The sequence below is a fragment of the Vidua chalybeata genome, chromosome 14 (assembly GCF_026979565.1).
Source record: "Vidua chalybeata isolate OUT-0048 chromosome 14, bVidCha1 merged haplotype, whole genome shotgun sequence".
Classification (NCBI taxonomy): Eukaryota; Metazoa; Chordata; class Aves; order Passeriformes; family Viduidae; genus Vidua; species Vidua chalybeata.
Window position 1 is genome coordinate 11,573,021 of NC_071543.1, and position 16,875 is coordinate 11,589,895.

General features: G+C 42.1%; 1 protein-coding gene across 17 annotated transcripts in view; it reads left to right on the forward strand.

Moving 5' to 3' along the window:
* IL1RAPL2 (interleukin 1 receptor accessory protein like 2) overlaps positions 1–5,230 on the forward strand; it is a 348,614-nt gene extending 343,384 nt beyond the window's left edge. For all 17 annotated transcript variants that reach the window (XM_053956026.1, XM_053956036.1, XM_053956028.1 and 14 more), the window contains one exon: positions 3,789–5,230. In XM_053956026.1, coding sequence (XP_053812001.1) covers positions 3,789–4,486 — 698 coding nt within the window. In that variant the 3' untranslated portion in view covers positions 4,487–5,230. The remainder of the gene's footprint in view (positions 1–3,788) is intronic.
* The last annotated feature ends 11,645 nt before the right edge of the window (positions 5,231–16,875 follow it).

A 16,875-nucleotide genomic window follows, 5' to 3' on the forward strand; every position in this document is an offset into this window, starting at 1 on the left:
CCTTCCAGCCTGTGGTTAATGTAGCTCATTAAGGATTCCATAGGCAGTTGCACATGATTCAATTTCAAATGGGATGCATTTCTTGAAATTCTCTTCTTCAGTGCTTCAAGCTCCAGTTCAGCATCATTACATGTAGATGGTGTTTGGTGAGCAAATACTTGCTGTCAGGACAAATTTGCTTGCCATTTGCTGGCAAGACTAAAGCAATGTTTGGGTTTGGATATAACACTTCTTGCTATCCATTCCTCCTTGGGCATTGCATTGAAGGTGATGCAAAGTAAGTTACTGATAGAGCCACTCACAATGTAAATTTTCTTTTTTTACTATGGCAATTGCTAACAATTTGAGAAGAGTTTTGTACCATACTGCAAAATGCTGTTTCAAGGAGGGGGAGGAACGGTAAAAATTTAAAATGTGTTTTTTCAGTAAAAACAAGTGGGTTCGATCTAACATTGACATCTTAGTTTTACATTCTAATTTATGATAAAATACAATCCTTGGGACTTGAAAGTGAATAATTCCATACTGACTTCACCAAGACAGTGGTTTTTTTTTTTTCTCCCCTTACAATGAAATATCATTGAAGTTGACAACTCCTGCAGCAAAAGTGAAGTTACAGTGAAATTTTATTTATCTGATGGAAATATGTTGCTCTGGAGCTTTACAGCTGACACTAGTTGGTGACATTATTCCTGAACTTTCTATTCAGTTTTTTTCTTGCAAATGAAACTGAGCCACTGCCTGACAATAATTTCTTAGCTCGCTGGAAAGGTAAAAACAACCTTTTCTCCATCTCACATTGCAATATAGATTGCTTAGATTTAGTACCTTCTAATAGAGTGAACACTTGAGACAGACAACTGAACCTGAGAGATTTTGGGAAGTCTCCAATTCTAAAGTAAAAGGAGAGCAGATGATTTAGCAACTCAGAGGTTTATGCAGTCAGATTGGTACCAGTGGGAAAAATAAAGCTGGAAATTCCAGGGACAGGAATCTGTCTCCCCATGCTTTTCTTCACAGAAATGTTCAAGTGGTGCAAATTTGACATATTGTAGAGTGCACCCAATGGAGCCACAGGCTCCAGGAAAATTGCCACCTGCCTTCAGTAGCAGTCCCAAGCTAGAGTTAGTGGGAGTACTAAGTACTTCTGGACCAGATGGCTGGAAATTTGGGGTTCCAGTTTCTTGTAACTCAGTGTACTTTACCCTCAGTGCATCAACATGTCCCCTGTTCATTGGCCATGTCCACTAGTGACCAGCTCCAAACGTGGAATTTGAGGGATCACCTCAAGACCGTTTGTGAAGGTGTTCACTGCTCAGCTGAGCACAGAGCTCTAATGTGTAAGATACCCTGTAAGGAAGGTGGGCATCCAAAAGAGATGTGAGAAGCACAGAGGAGAGAAATGTCCACCCAAGAAAATAGGGAATTTCTCCCGTCTTCTTTCCACCCTGTTTGCCCAAGGCAAAGGCCGATGACTTTTTGATTGTGATGGTGTGATGGATTATTGTTGGGGTGTTGCTATTGAAATGATTGGTGCTGGATATTTGAAGAGATGAAAGTGGAGTGATTTTTTTGTTTGTTTTTCTTTTATTTGTATTTTTTCTCAATTGGATGCATTTGGATACGCATGGCCGTGCTCAGCACTACCCTGGACATATGGTACTGCCCAGGACTGTGTCCTGCAGGGAATTGTCTTGTGCATAGCAGTGTTCTGAGAGTTTGGAGGAGGGATGAATATGTCTCAGGAAAGATGCATGATAGTTTGTTGTTTTACTGTATCTTGCAGATTCAACCTCTAATGATGAAGCTTCCCACCTAAATTCTTTCTTTTTGGGAGCAGAAAGAAAGGAAGAAAATGAAGAGTCTGAGCTGTTGATACATTGGGATAATATCTTTCCATTGTATTGAACATTTCTACCTTTCCTTAAGTTTTGTTTCACCAGTTCTGCTTATCATTTTCTCATTGTTGCTGATTCTCTCCCCGCTCCACTGCCTCTCCCATGGATTTAATGTTGAATTTTTTTTCATTAATGAGTAACTATTTTACACAGAACAATGGGGGGTTTTTCCTCATAAAGTATTTCAAGAAACAAAAAACAAAAACAACTGTAAATGCTGCATGATTAAAAAGTCATAAACCATTAACTAAAAGTCAGGATTGTTGCATAGACATTTGTAATGTATGTGTATGTCTTAAATTTTTGTGTGTCTGTGGGATGTTTGCAATTGCCTCTTTTTTCCATTTGTGAAAGAAATTCTTCTTGCTGCTAAGTGGTGAAATAAAACATTGGTAAAGGCAGATTTGATGCTAACTATGCCTTCAGTCTCATGAAAATAAGCTATTTTAGAATGTTCCTGTTGGCCTATTTTGTAGCAATTTACTTTACTGGAAGTGGTGTGAATAAGCATGCTGTGGTATGGTGCCTGGGACTATAAAATGAGTCTTGCAGTAACAGATGTTGATTAATGATGTTATTTGTAATTATTGTTCTTGCTAGAGGGCAGATGTGTAAGAGAGGTCCTGCCCTGTGCTGAGTAAAGATCTGTTCTGTGCAGCTCTTGTGTCCAAGTCTTCATTTCTAACACTTCCTCTGTTGTCAGGCAGCACATTCCCAATAGCATGGTCAAGAGGTTCATGTAGTTTAAAAACACAAAGATATCCTGTCTGGGAGCTTGCAGTTGTAATACTGTGCAACCAATGAGCATTTTCTGCCCTTAGTGGTTTTGTTCAAGGGATTTAATTTTTCTGGTCTTGACCTAAAACCCATTCAACATTGAAGTTTGTTGAATGAAGTCTGTTCATTTGAATGGGTTTTGGATCAGGTCTGTAAGTAGATCTCTTTCCCATCCTGTTCCATGTCAGACCAGTGTATTTGGCTTCTCTTCCCTACCATCCCTGGGATAAGTGAAACTCAGGGATCAAAGTCCAACTTCACAAATATTTTGAAGTTCAGTAAACTGGCATCATGGAGCTGCTGATGGGGCTGGCATTTCTGCTTACACTGATCATTTGCAACTACTTGGCATGCATGAATATAAGAATTCTACTATTTTCTTTGTCACTGATGTCTCAACAAATAAATACTTCCAATATGTTTAAATTTTCCATTTGTTCCTGTCACTTGTGAAGTCTCTGTTAATACCTTGGGGTACATAGAAGCACAGGTTTGTGATATTAAAACAGACCACTGAGCCACAAAGAATGTTCTTATGCTTTTGTGGTCAATACCTAAAGAAGAAAAAGCTACCATGATGCTTCTATGCAATAGCACAAGTTCTGCATGTGATGAGGGTTCATTTCTTTTTGAGCTTTTGCAAGTTATGGTTCATACACCCTTATGTAGCACCCTCATGTCTTTGCATCTGGAACACGGGAACCACTGCTTCCCTCAGCACAGTGTTAATTGTAACCAATGTTAATGTCAGAATTTACACAAACATTGCGTTGATTTCGACCTATATTTTTTTCACTAAGTGAACTGTGTGTTTCATTCACTAATGCACCTACACAGCAAGGGTATTATGTAAATGTCATCCTGCTGCAATGAACAGGGGAAAATAGCAAAGGATGGAGGGTGTTATTAAGGAGTTTTCTATGTGTACTCCATAAATAGAAATATTTTGTGATACACAATCCTATTTTTGTTGGAGTATATTGAAATGCCCATTGTTTTAAATGGTGTGGATCAGTAAAATGCAGGATTTTGTTATACTTGATTGCAAGCCTGATGTTTTAATACAATAGACTTCTTTATTCTTTACTCTTTCTCTCTTTCTATAATTTGTAGCCTACATTGAAGATCTCACAAGATGTGTTGAGCAAAGCAGAAGACTCATTATCGTGTTAACTCCAGACTATGTTCTCAGGAGAGGATGGAGTATTTTTGAGATGGAAAACAGACTCCATAACATGCTAGTCAGTGGAGAAATCAAAGTTATTTTGATTGAGTGTACTGAATTAAAAGGGAAGGTGAATTATCACGAAGTGGAATCATTAAAGCACACCATCAAACTTCTCTCAGTGGTCAAGTGGAAAGGACCAAAAAGCAGCAAACTGAATTCTAAGTTTTGGAAGCGCCTAGTCTTTGAAATGCCAGGGAAGAAAAAGGAGGTGGTGTCTCGGCATCAGGTCCTGGATTCTGCAGAGCAGGGCCTCTTTGGAGACCTCCAGACTGTGCCCTCTCTTGCCGTCACGGGCACCTCTGCCACGCTGGTGGAGTCGCGGGCGGGTTTGGGCGATTTCCAGCAGGCAGACTCTGTGCACATGAGGCACTACTGCCGCGGCTACGAGTACGACGTGTCTGCGGCCACGCTGCCCATGGCCTCCGTCAGCAACCACCACACGTACTGTAACATCCCCCTGACGCTCCTCAACGGACAGCTACCTCTCAACAACGCCGTCAAGGACCCCCAGGAGTTCCACAGGAACAGCCCCTTGCTACCTTTGTCAGCCAAGGAGCTCAGCTTCACCAGTGATATCTGGTAGAACATCAGGGCTCTTTGGAGATGCTTCATGGCCACCATGAAGAGATGCCTGTAAAGAACTTTGCCCTACCCACATGGGGTGAGAAAACCTACTCAAAGCAGCAGCACACTTGTTTGCTTTTCTACTTGAACTTTTTTGTTTACATTTACAAATTATTGACGAAGGGGGCATTCTTTTGTAACTCAGTAATGTCCTTCCTGTCTTTTAATGTACAGTTTTATTGCTTCTTTAAAAAGGAGGGGGGAGAGAAAAAACGCATCCCGTCACTTCACAGTAGGTTTACAATCTGGGACGGATAAAAGGTCACTGTGTACGATCTCCAACATCCATACATATTTAAGTAACAGTATTTGGAATACACAGACGTTGTTGGGTTTTTCATACAGACTACAGTACAATTTGAAATTCGAATCATGCTACAAAAATTAGTATCTCCTGCACAGAACACAAGGGGTGAATCATCTTGAAAAGGAAGGAGAAGGAAACCTTCCTGGTAACATTGTCTTGCAAATACTTCTTAGAAGATGCCCAGCTGAAACAATGCAGACGAAGCTTTATCAATAAAGTGCTTAGTAACAGATACTACAAAATAAATCACCTGCTCCCATCAGCATCTCTTCATTTTATTATTGAGGCATGTTGTATTCCTAGTCAGTGGTTAGCAATGTGGTTTTATTAAACAACTTACTAGAATACTGGAAGATGTTTAGGAGGATTTTAAACAATTTTTCTGTCAACTATAGAGTATTTCACAATTTTTTGCAGATTTCTAATGACTTTTTCCAAACAGTTTCAGTATAAATTTAGCTGTCTATTGGCCAATTCATTAATCTGAAATTTCTTAAGATTTAAGATTTGTAGTAAAGTAATTTTATGTAGGATTTTTTTCCAAAACCAGTAGTTACAATTTGAAATTAACTTTTTTTTTTTTTTTGTGAGAACATCAGCAATAGAAAACTACAGCAATAGTCAGAGATTAAGTGCTGAATTATTCAGGTTTACTAGTAAGTCTGACTTCTGTTGCAGTGATAATCACCTGAAACAGTTTTCTCTCTTGTTTATCTACCTGCCAATTTATGTACCTTTTAAATATGGCAGAAGCAGGAATATTTCTGCTCTCTGTGCAACTAGTGATAAGTGATATTTTTAAGCAACTGGCAAGGTCTTGCATTTCACACTTGTGTGAGTGATCCCATCAGTCAAATAGGATCCTGTCATTTAGCTCTCATGGATGGCATTCCTGCTGCTGGTGGATGAGAATTGTTCCACAGGTGCTCAGCATCAGGCATTGCTGCTCAGCGAGTACCAGGGTGTTTCGTGGAGATTTCCACACTCAGCTGGGTAAGGGATGCAGAGTCAGGCTATGGAGACAACTGTATTAAAGGAAAAAGCTCTAAATAATGAAGGCAAAAGCCAGTTTTGCAGGTTTTGGCATGGCTCTAATGAAAACCCAGCAGACATGAGAGTTTTGTCTCAATAAGATCTGCAAGAGCGAGCTCCCAAAAATATTTTTAAGGCAGGCAACCTTGCCTGTGCTTCAGTATGTCTTTAGCATTTTTCTCTTTGATTGCATGAATAAAAGTTAGCACTCTGCACTCAGCTGCCTGTGGTTTCATCAGCAAACAAATTCAGTAAATCCTTGACATTTTGCAGTGGTTCCTAAATTGTACCCTACAGTCAAATGGAAACAAACACTGACCTAAGACTTAAAAGTATCCAGAATTGGCCCAAAGGCCACGAAAATGATATCAAATGTGCAATAATTCATAGAGGTCAGTATTTTTCCATTGCTTCTTTCCCCAGATCTTTATTCTGTGCCCTCCTTCACCAGTCATTGTCTGTAAGATTTTTCATTAGGTTCAAAATAATACATGTTTCTCTCATTTTTTTCTAATATTATTATGCATTTGACACTAACACTGAAAGTGGAAATCTAGAAAAGATATTAATTTATTACACAGTATAGAACTATAACTTGCTCTTTTGTGAAGTTAAGTTCCAAACATAGGTGTTTAATAGACGTATTTTTCTACTGAGAAAGAAAACGATTTTACCTCCATTATAAATATATGTATTTCAACTCCTCCCAAAAAGTTACAAAATTTGCACTGTTTTATAAGTGTTACAGACTGTGTTTACACTGGCTATGTTCTTTAATTCAAAATGTAATTAAAAAAAAGAAAAAAACAGAAAAAAATCCTAAATGAAAACCCTGCATGAAAAGAGCTGCATATGTTTAAATGAAAAGCTGTACTTTTCATTATTTTCCTTCCCACATTACTCTAGAATCTGATTAATTCACATAGAATGTTCAGTGAGATTTTAAACCTGCTAGTTCTGTATTAAGCATGCAAACTCAAAAAAAAAGAAAAGAAAAAACATATGCAGGTTGGTCTGCTTCTTTTATTTACAAGGATTTAATATCAGTAACAAATTCATTTACCCTATGATAATATGTCTCAGAGCAGTAGTTATCCTAAAGCAAAATGCAGTCATGTTTGTACTGAGGAAACGTGAAAAGAACAGGTTTTCAGTCATTTTGCAAAAGCACACTGAGTGTCTTTGTATCGATATCTTTTCGTTATAGATGCCAAGTCACAATCTGCTTTAAGATTTCTGAGTGTATGTTGAGTACTACAATATATACATGAATCAGACCTGCTGTACCCCTCTGCTTGTAGTGTGGGGGTGGGACCTGAGCTCGGGGGCCTCTTGTTGACTCAGTTTTGGGTGATACCAGTACAGAATCATAGAATTGTTTAGGCTGGGGACGATCTCTAAAATTATCTACTCCAGCTGTTAACCCAGCTCTGCCAAGCCCACCACTGACCCAAGTCCCCAAGTGCCACAGCCACGTGTTTTTTATACATCTCCAGGGATGGTGACTCCACCACTTACCTGGGCAGCCTATGCCAGTGCTTGAAAACCTTTTCAATGAATAATTTTTTCCTAATCCAATCTAAACTTCCCATGGCAAATTTTGAGGCCATTTCTTTGTGTCCTGTTGCTTGTTACTTTGGGGAAGAGACTGAGCCACATCTGGCTACACCCTTCTTTCTTGGAGTTGTAGAGAGTGAGGAGGTCCCCTCTGAGCCTCCTTTTCTCCAGGCTAAGCCCCCCAGCTCCCTCAGCTGTTCCTCATCAGATTTATGCTCCAGACCTTTCCACAGCTGTGTCCTTCTCTGGACATGCTTGAGCCCTTCTATGACATGCAAGAGGCCACGTGTTTCCATAGGTAATACTTAAGGGTTTGGAAAATCACTGTCAAGCAGTGAAATGTATCCATCTGTGGGACTTGGGTGGCACAGGAGCCATGAGCTTGTCCCACTGTGGGAATACCTCCACAGCAGCCCTCCAGTGCGGCAGCAGTGACAGCTGGGTCAGGGCCTGGGTGGCAAAAGAGTCCCAGCTCAATCATGTGAAACTCATCAGCTGAAATAGAAGGGCATATGGGCATTTTGTGTTCCCCTGTCTCACCAAAGCCATGGTGGCTTTATCATCTGGGTTTGTCAGGGAGAGGCCAGGACACCACCCTGGGCAGCCCCACCACTCCCAGCTTGTCAGGCTCTGCCTTGCCCATTGACAAAAACCACCAGCAGCAAACATCCTTATTGCAACCACGGGGACTTCTGGTTTGGGGCACATTCATCTTAAATATGGTTTATGATGTTGGAAGCTACTGTTTTTACCTTGGTGTGTGTTGTACTTCAGAGGCAATTGTGGTTTAAAGATTCTCTATAAAATGAGCCAGAAGTTGGAAGCTTATCCAGTGCTACAGATTTGATCCTCCTTGAAGAATGTTCAGCAAGAAAACAGGGTAATTTTAAATTAGGTAACACAGTGAATATTGACAGTTCTTGGAGGCCGTGTGTTGGGATGGTATTTTAATAATATTCCTTTTTCTAGACAGTAGATGAGAAGCCTCTATAAGGATATTGGTGACTCTGTCACCAGGTCTGCTCCAAAACCCATTCAAGCCAACAGAAAGAGTTCCATGAAGTCCAGCAGATTCTGGATAAGCCCGTAACACCTTATGCTTGCTGTGTACAGAGGAATAAAAAAAAAAAAGAGAGAGATAGAAGGCAAGAGACTAAGAAGCATTTGCTTATTTATTCTGTCTAAAATGAAGCTTATTTTTGTCCCTGTTTGGTGTGGATATGCTCCAGGATCATCCAGCCTTGGGAAAGGAATTTTGTTCATTCTTTGTTATAAACAAGATAAGAACTTGGGAATAAATAACAGATACTTTTACAGGGGAAAAAAAAAATCTTTATTTTTAAGGGCCTCTGCTCTCAGTAGTTCCTTTGATTCAGCAGGCACTCTCTGTTCATCGAAATGCATAAGCACATACTTAAATTCCCCTTAATTCAGTGAGAAATGGTTTGCTGAGCAGGGTCTGGAAGGGCAGTTCAGTGCCAGAAATCAGAGCATTCAGCAGCCTTTAGAGCTGAGCCCTTCTGGAGAGCTCCGAGCAGTTTCCCAATGTCTGTCTCTGGGCAGAGGTGAGAGGAGCTGCCAGGTCCCACAGTCCTGCTCACAGGAGGGAAAGCCTTCAGTGTCCCTTAGCCTGGCAGTGACACCACATGGGAACTCCTGATGGATGGGAGAACAGTGGGGTTTGCACTGTGTCCCAGTTGGGCAGCTGGGAGCTCATCCCATGGGATGGCTTGGTTAGAGGTTCTGTCTGCAGGACACCTCCACATCCGTGCAGCACCAAGAGAGGGTGCCTCTCTTGGGCACCCTCTGAGGTTCGTGCTGGGGCTGCAGAGTTGCTGGGACTCTAAGAAAAAACGTGGAGAATGTGAAGAGGGGAGAGGAAGAAGAGAGCAGTGTCCAAGGGTTTTTCCAGGCAGAAACACAGGGTGAAAAAGGGGAATGGCAGCTCTCATATGAATGCATCATGTTTGTCCACTCTTCAATGGATGCTGTGTGAAATTCCCCGAAAAGATGTAATTTCTTGCCAGCCCACTTGCTTCAGAACTCTTGTCTTAATAATTTTAAAATTAACATTTCAGTTTTTGTTTGGATGGGAATTTCTTGGTTTCATCCACAGGGAAAAGAAAAAAAAAAAAAAAGAAAAAGAAAAAATCTGCTTCTTTATTCCCCAAAAAAATAAAACCTCACATTTTCTGAAGTCCCACAGGTTTTCAACTTGCATGTAATGTATGTAATGCCAGAAGTATTTCCTTGCTCAGGCCCAAAGGAAAATAGGTATGTGAATAGTACAATAATATTGATTTAACATAATCAATATCATTCTATTTGTTTATAAAATAATGAAAAGTAGAGAAAAGTACTTTCCTCTACTGTCTTGGAAGTATTTAAGGTTTTGAAATTTCATAAATAACATTGATTGAAATGGTTCCAATTTAGAAGTAGTCAGCCCAGCAAATGTTAAAAATATGACATTTTGGAATATGTTATAGGAAGCAAGCAGAATTTGAAAGTTGAAAGTAATGACATGTCACATTCTTGCAAACAAAAAGAAGAATGTTCTGAAATATCTTTTACTTCCCTAAAGAAAGGACCTGCAGCGTTTGTGGTGCTGAGGGAAGGACAGCTTTTCAATGCTCACCACAAGAACCTTTTTGATCATCTCAGTGCCACTGGAGAAATTCACAGATTAATAAGGCTGCTCCAAAGAGGTATAAAACAATGTCTAAAAAAAAGGAAACAAAGTAAAAGTTACTAAGCTTTGCCAGGATATTTGTCATATAAATATAAAACATCAGCACTGCCAATAAAAGCAGAACATGACCTGTCAGCATTTTCTCTTCTTTGCAATATTATTGTATAGCTACAGACTAAGCAATAAACCAAATAAATAATAAAAATACAGTTTGTCAAGCTGAGGCAGATTCTCACGGTAGGTATTCTATAAAATCCTCTAATTCATTTTGATAGAGTGTAATTGGCTTTACAAGGTTTTAAGGGTTTTCTTCAGGACAAACACGAAGACAGAACAATGTATTTTATATTAGATGAGTTTTGCAATTTCTAAGACTGCAAAGTAATTCCTTTGTACACAGCAGTGGGTGGCAAATGTTTCCCTGGCTGTGAGTATCCACTGTGGATATTCAAAGTGGTTTGCTGCAGCGGGAGCACCAACAGCTGCTGCTGGACCTGTTGGAGCTGGTGGGGCAGCAGAGCTAAATTTGAGGGCAGTGGGGTACCCACCATGCTCAGCATGGCAAGGTGGGCTCAAGAATTTGGCTGGAGAATAGAGCACCAGTTCAGAGAGTGCCCACACTGGATAAAGGGATTTGCAAATCTCTGGTGCTCTCTTTTAATGGAGAAATATAGTCAAGCCAAGGCAGGAATAAAAAATGTCAAAGGAAGAATGTGCACCTAATTTCTTTCTAAATCAAACTGGTTTGGGATTCAGAGCATGCCTTGGGATTTATGATGTGGAGGAGAGAATTAGTGATTCTTATGCAGAGGGCACAAGGGGTTTTGCTTTTGCTATCAAGATGTATTTCCATGAGAAATCCAGACCCTAAGGTGGCCTAGACTTAATGTAAATTAGCCTCTTAAGAGGTGACTCAAGAAGAGAGAGTCTAATGAGAAGTGAAGAAGCTTTCAAAGCACACTATACTCTAATCAGCTTGTGTGTGAGGCTGAAAGGTAACTTCTGTCAGCATCTTGAAGGGAGCGTTTAATATTTAGTCCCCAAATAACATTAGAGACTCCATGTTCTGCATGGGCTGCACACAGAGAATTAACATCTCTTCCACAGATTATAACAACCTTTAAAACCCTTAACAACTCTTTGATTAAAGGATATCAAAGGCTTTGTGATCATGAAACAATCAATCTAACACCTAACTCCTCTGGGGAAATATTTTCATCCACTCTTTAGCAAAAAATAGGGTTTAGAACCATTTTACCCAAGATCCTACAAAAAAACCAAAGGCAGAATTTGGGCTGTGCTCACAGTCTCCCAGTCTGAAATTCTGACCAGTAGATAGTATTCCCTGGACTGGGCTGGTAACTCCAGGGCAAATTGCCTCATCCTGGCTCTGTGGCCACATCATCTCGACCAACAGCAAAAGTTTATTCCAGCCTGTGTGAGCAACCTCTGGGTGTGCCCCAAGGGGGTCACAGCAGGGCTGTTTTGGGGGTTCAGCAGAGCTCTCCCAGAGAGAATTGTGATGCTTCTGTGTGGGATCAGCAGCTCATTGCAGAGAAGGGAAAAGACAGAAGCTGATCATGGGCACTGAAGTGACTCTGGAAGGATGCAGGCTGATGGGATGACAGGAATTCTGTGTGCTGTAGCAAATTATTGGCAAGAGAAGACAGCAGGGGAAAGCACTGAACTGACACATAATTTGTACCTAACAACCAGCCTGAACCCCTATTAGAGCTCTTATGCTGCCAAGCTCAGGGAAAATTTGAAAAGTTCGAACTTCATTGCTTTCACCCATCAACAAAATGAACAGAAGAAGCATCTGTGATGTGATAGTGACAATCTGCAAGGCAGGCTTCAACCCAGGGCCAAGAAATTTCAGTTACCCTCTGCACAAACTGCCCGGACCAATGCAGGTGTGGGTACAGGTTAGTGCAGAGATAATTCAAAGCAGCCCCTTTATTGTGGAACAAAAGTGAGCAGCCTGAGACAACAAAACAAAGGAGGATGTTCAAGAATTTGCTCGACCTGGCTTGTCCTTGGCAGACCCCCCAGATGTGAAATACAAGCACGAGTGCTCTGTGAGAAGAGTGACGTGGCAGAAGCAGCCAGGCTGGGTAAGTGTGTCCAGGAGATGGTACAGAAGAGCAGCTCAGGGCAGAGAGGGGCAGGAGGTGATGCAGGAGGGGAAGGAGCCCACCACCACTGTCCAGCAGACCTGCCCACACTGGCAGCTGCTGGGGATGTGTAGGGCAAGGGTTCTGCTTGGACACAATGGCAGCAGCATCTTGTGATCATTGCAGCCTGCTCTAAAAACCACAAAAAGGTTTCTAAAGCTATTTATACCTAATTTCTGAGCTCCTCAGGGTCCAAAGAGAGGTAAATCCTATCCAAACAGCTCTGCCCTCAGGAAACAGGCTAATAAGGGGCTAATAAAGGAAACAATAACAATAGTCATTAATTTGACAATTTACTTTAAATCCCTTTCTTAAACCATTAACTATATCTTAAAAACTGATAATCTCATTTGTTTTTAACATATTGAAGTCTAGGGAGAGGATGTGGGAATAGCATTGCACAGAGCAGGAAGTGTTTTATGTGCCAATAAAGCTGGGCATGGTCATTCAGATTAAGTGGGAGATGAGACATTAGGTCTGGGGTACCCCTTCAAGGTCTGGGTACCACCAGTGGTGTCTGGGGGCTGCTGCCCATGGGAGGAAGAGAGGATAAAGAGGCCCTGCAGGGCAGCAGTGCAGAGCTCCCACATGGCACCACAAGCACTGGGATGGGACAGAGAGCTGGGCCAGCACAGCCCAGTGGGCAGAGACAGCAGCTCACATCCACAGCCAGCACAAGAGAGGCAGCCCATGACAAGGGCTTCTCTTGCAAAATACAGCAATGTAACCTTTGAGCTGCTAATCATTTTTCCTTTCTGGCAGCCAAACAAATGTTACGAAAGAGTAATTCTCAGCATCCATTGTACCCTGAGGGTTAAACATGTGTAAGAAAAGATCCAGATAGAGAGCTGGCAGCATCTGCTTCTCCTTTACTGTATGGAGAGCTCTTCTGAGACTTGAGGGATGATGGGAGTTGTCTTTTTTTTTTTTTTTTTTGAGAAATAAGGTCATGGAAATTGTCAGAGGACCATATGGAGCGATTATAGCAAAAACACAGAAGTCTCTTCTTCCTGATTTTAAAAGCCTGATTCTTGTTATTTTACAGTAAGAATGTAAAGCACAAATTCTCCCCAAGAGAGCCAGGGAAAGTGCAGAGGTTTGTGCAGGGTAGCAGCAGAAGTTGAGATGTGAGTGGGCAGAAGGACACAGTGTGTGAGGGGTGGCACAGGGTCGCCCATTTGGGGCCAGCATCCAGGGCACAGGGCTTCAGGAGCTGTCACTGTCCCTTCCACGGAAAAAGATGCAACTGCATTTCAATAAACCTCTTTTAAATCAGAGTGGGTCTGATTTCTAATACTCACTCCCCCTAAGCCAGCAAAAAGCCACAGGAATAGCACTGGAGGCAAAGCTCCAATGTAAGAGTGGCTGGAGGTAACCAGGTAACCCAGCCAGGGCCAGTTTAACTTCCAGCAAGATTTTACCTTCTTTAGTAGTGCATAAAACTCTGGTGTGGAAGCAGTGTTTCCCCAGAGTAGCTGGAGCAGAGGAACCTCACATAATCATCAGCCTCAGTGTGTCCACATGGCTTTGCCTGGCACCACTGGGAATGAGACTTTCCCCTGGGCTGACCTCCCTGCCCCAGCCCAGCTTTACCATGTGCTGGGGTATCCCCGCTGCTCCCCTCAGCCACCCTGCACCATTTCCCTGACAAAACTTTTCATGTTTAACTAGTACTTTGCACTGAGCCACTTGAGCAATTCCCTGGCTCTGGGAAGGGAGAAGTTCCTCGTGAGCAGCTTGAAATGCAGCACTTGGGCAGTGAGGCTGACTGTGACACTCAGAAATGACATTTTATGGTACTTGGTTGATTCAGAAGCTTACCAGGTACCATCAGGAAATCAGTCTTTAATGATCAGCCCCTAGCCTCAGCCTGGGTGTTTTCCTTATGGAATGAAATTAGTTCAGTGTACATGTGAGCAGTGAGACACCAACAATAAGCTTTGCTAGAACTGAGCATTTCTTTAACTTTGCTGTCTTCCCTACATGCCATGGAGGAAGTGACTAACTCCTGAGCAGGCAGCCATGGACCTGGTGAGAGATTTCAGGTATGTGTTGGAAGGTAAAAAATGTGCTGGTGCCTGTTAGTCAAGCACTAATCAGCACTACATCTAAGAAAGACTTCTCCAGGGAAATCATAGACTGCTAATTTGGAGGGAGGAAACAGTGCAGATTTTTTTCCAATAAGATGATAAAATAAAGGTCTCCAGCTGAGATACCCATTTGGGGAGATGAATGATAATTTGCCAGGACAGGGGACAGCTGAAATTAATAATGATATTCTGCTGTAATTTATACTGCTCAAAAGCCAGAGTCAAATCAGTGTAGTCACCAGGGATCTGTACCTGATTTCTCTGAATGAGAATTTGTTCCATTAATCTGGGTGGCTTAAAGGGAAGACTGTAATAACTCTGAGCACTGGGCTTCAGTTGGTCCAATGGTCTCTATCGAGGGCAAAAAGAGACCTGTGAGTGACAGGGTCTGTGTTTTTGTAACTGGATTAGTTAATGTGATGTGGCTGGGCAGAACTTGTGATTCCCTCTAACATGGAGGGAAGTTACCAGAAGTATTTTCAGTTTGCCAGCTGCAGTACAAAACCACACTCACCCCCTTCCCCAGTTTTACACGGGTAGGACATCAAGTACTGCACCAAATTTTAAGAAGTGAGCTTCCCACACAAACCAACCAAATCTTCCCAAAGGCAGCTGTGCTCTAAAACACCACAAAAGTCACAGGGGCCAGAATTGTCCCTCTTGACCTTAAGGGAAACCAGGTGTCACCTTTTCTTTTGGCTTATGCCTCTGAAAAGAGCCTCAGCACATGTGACTGCAGAGTCACCCCAGAGCTGTGAGCCCTCCCTGCCACACTCAGGTTCCTATCTCAGAGCTGGAAAGGCAAAACTACATAAAATGTTCTCAAAAGGTTAAAAATAAAAATGCAATAGAAATTCTGGCCAAGGAAGGATCAGCCCTGGAAGCTTTCTTATTCTCAGTTTGAGCTTGGACATGTGGAAAAAATAATAGTCATGAAAAGACTCACGGGCTCTCCCAGTACAGATGAACAAAAAACAATGCAAAGGCAAAGAGAAAAATAATAGATAAATTTTTATTATCCTCTGAGCAGTTATAACACGGAAATTAGGACAGGATAACAGGCAATTTAATGTCAGCATATGCATTGGAAAATTGGAGGTGGCCACAAAGAGGATTAAATATGACTGGAGAAACAGCCAGCACTGGTATGGGAGAATAATCAAAATAAGCAAAGAAGAGAAAGGGAATGAGGATAAACACTACCAACCTTTGCTACAATGTTCAGAGAAATGTCAAGGGAAAACTCAAACCCATGCAGCCACACACAAGGAGAGCAAATTATCAGCCTGAGCAGAAGGACATGCCTGGACAAGAAAGAAAACAATCGATCTCTGTAGGGTGACCTAAATCCAGCAAAAAGAACAAAAGGGTTCAAGTATTGCAGAATTAAACTGAAAATTTTCTGGGTTTTTTTTTTTTTTTTGGTAGGTTTTTAATTTTTTTTATATTGATCAGAGAAAAAAACCTGGGAAAAAGAATGGAAGTGGTACTGCTGCTTCAAAGCAAGAGATGGTACAAAGCATGTGGCTCAGAGAGGAGTGTGAGCACCCACAGCATGTGCATGTCTGCTCACAGCCAGCCTGAGGACTCTGCTTTGACAGAACAGATGAAAGAAGAGAAGTGCTGAGCACATGGGTGCTAATCCACACCAGGGGAGCCCACAGGACAGCCAGGCTGGGAGACAGCCCCCACTGTGTCCCACACAGCTCAGCACAGCCAAGGCCAAGGGGAGCTGTGCTGGGGTGGCCAAAACCACCCAAAAACCACCGTCACAAAACCACTAAAACCACCCAAAAACCACCCAAAAACCACCCAAAAAACACCCAAAAAACACCCAAAAGCCACCAAGTCACAGCCGAGGTGCCCCAAAGCTGGAGGGTGGGAAGCTCTGGGGGAAATGTGATGGACCATGGTGGAGGGCATCACTCCTGCCTGCTGCAGCACAGCGGTGTGTTGCAAATTGCAAGTGACAGCTGCAGGTCACCAAGTTGCACAAAGGCTTTGATGAGTTGGGTTCAGGTAATGAGCAGCACAAAGTGCTTTACTGGGACAGGGCTCATCTGGGAAAGGCCATTCAGCACCCTCACATCTGCTGCAGATCCAAGGGCTGCACCTCAGTCACATCCTTCTTGGGTGAACCTGATGGAGAGGGCACTACCTGGGTACTGAGCAGAGATTCCTGGGATGATTTGTCACTGGTTTAGAAGAAACAGAGATGGTGACCTTGAGCAGCTCCAGAGCTGTGGGTTTGCCCTTCACATAACACTCATGGAAATGTTCCTTTTCAGGCATAAGCACAACTGACCTCAAGTACGTGGGCAAACTGTAAATTTATTGCTATAAAATGACAGCAAGTTCACTGACAAACACAGATCGGGCAGCTGGTGGAGATTTTTAATCACAGAGAAGATTCAGTGGTCACTGAATGTTAATCCACAGCTGTTTACAGAATCATATTGTTACTGCAGCATGTTGGTTTTTCTTTGAAGGAGTTAA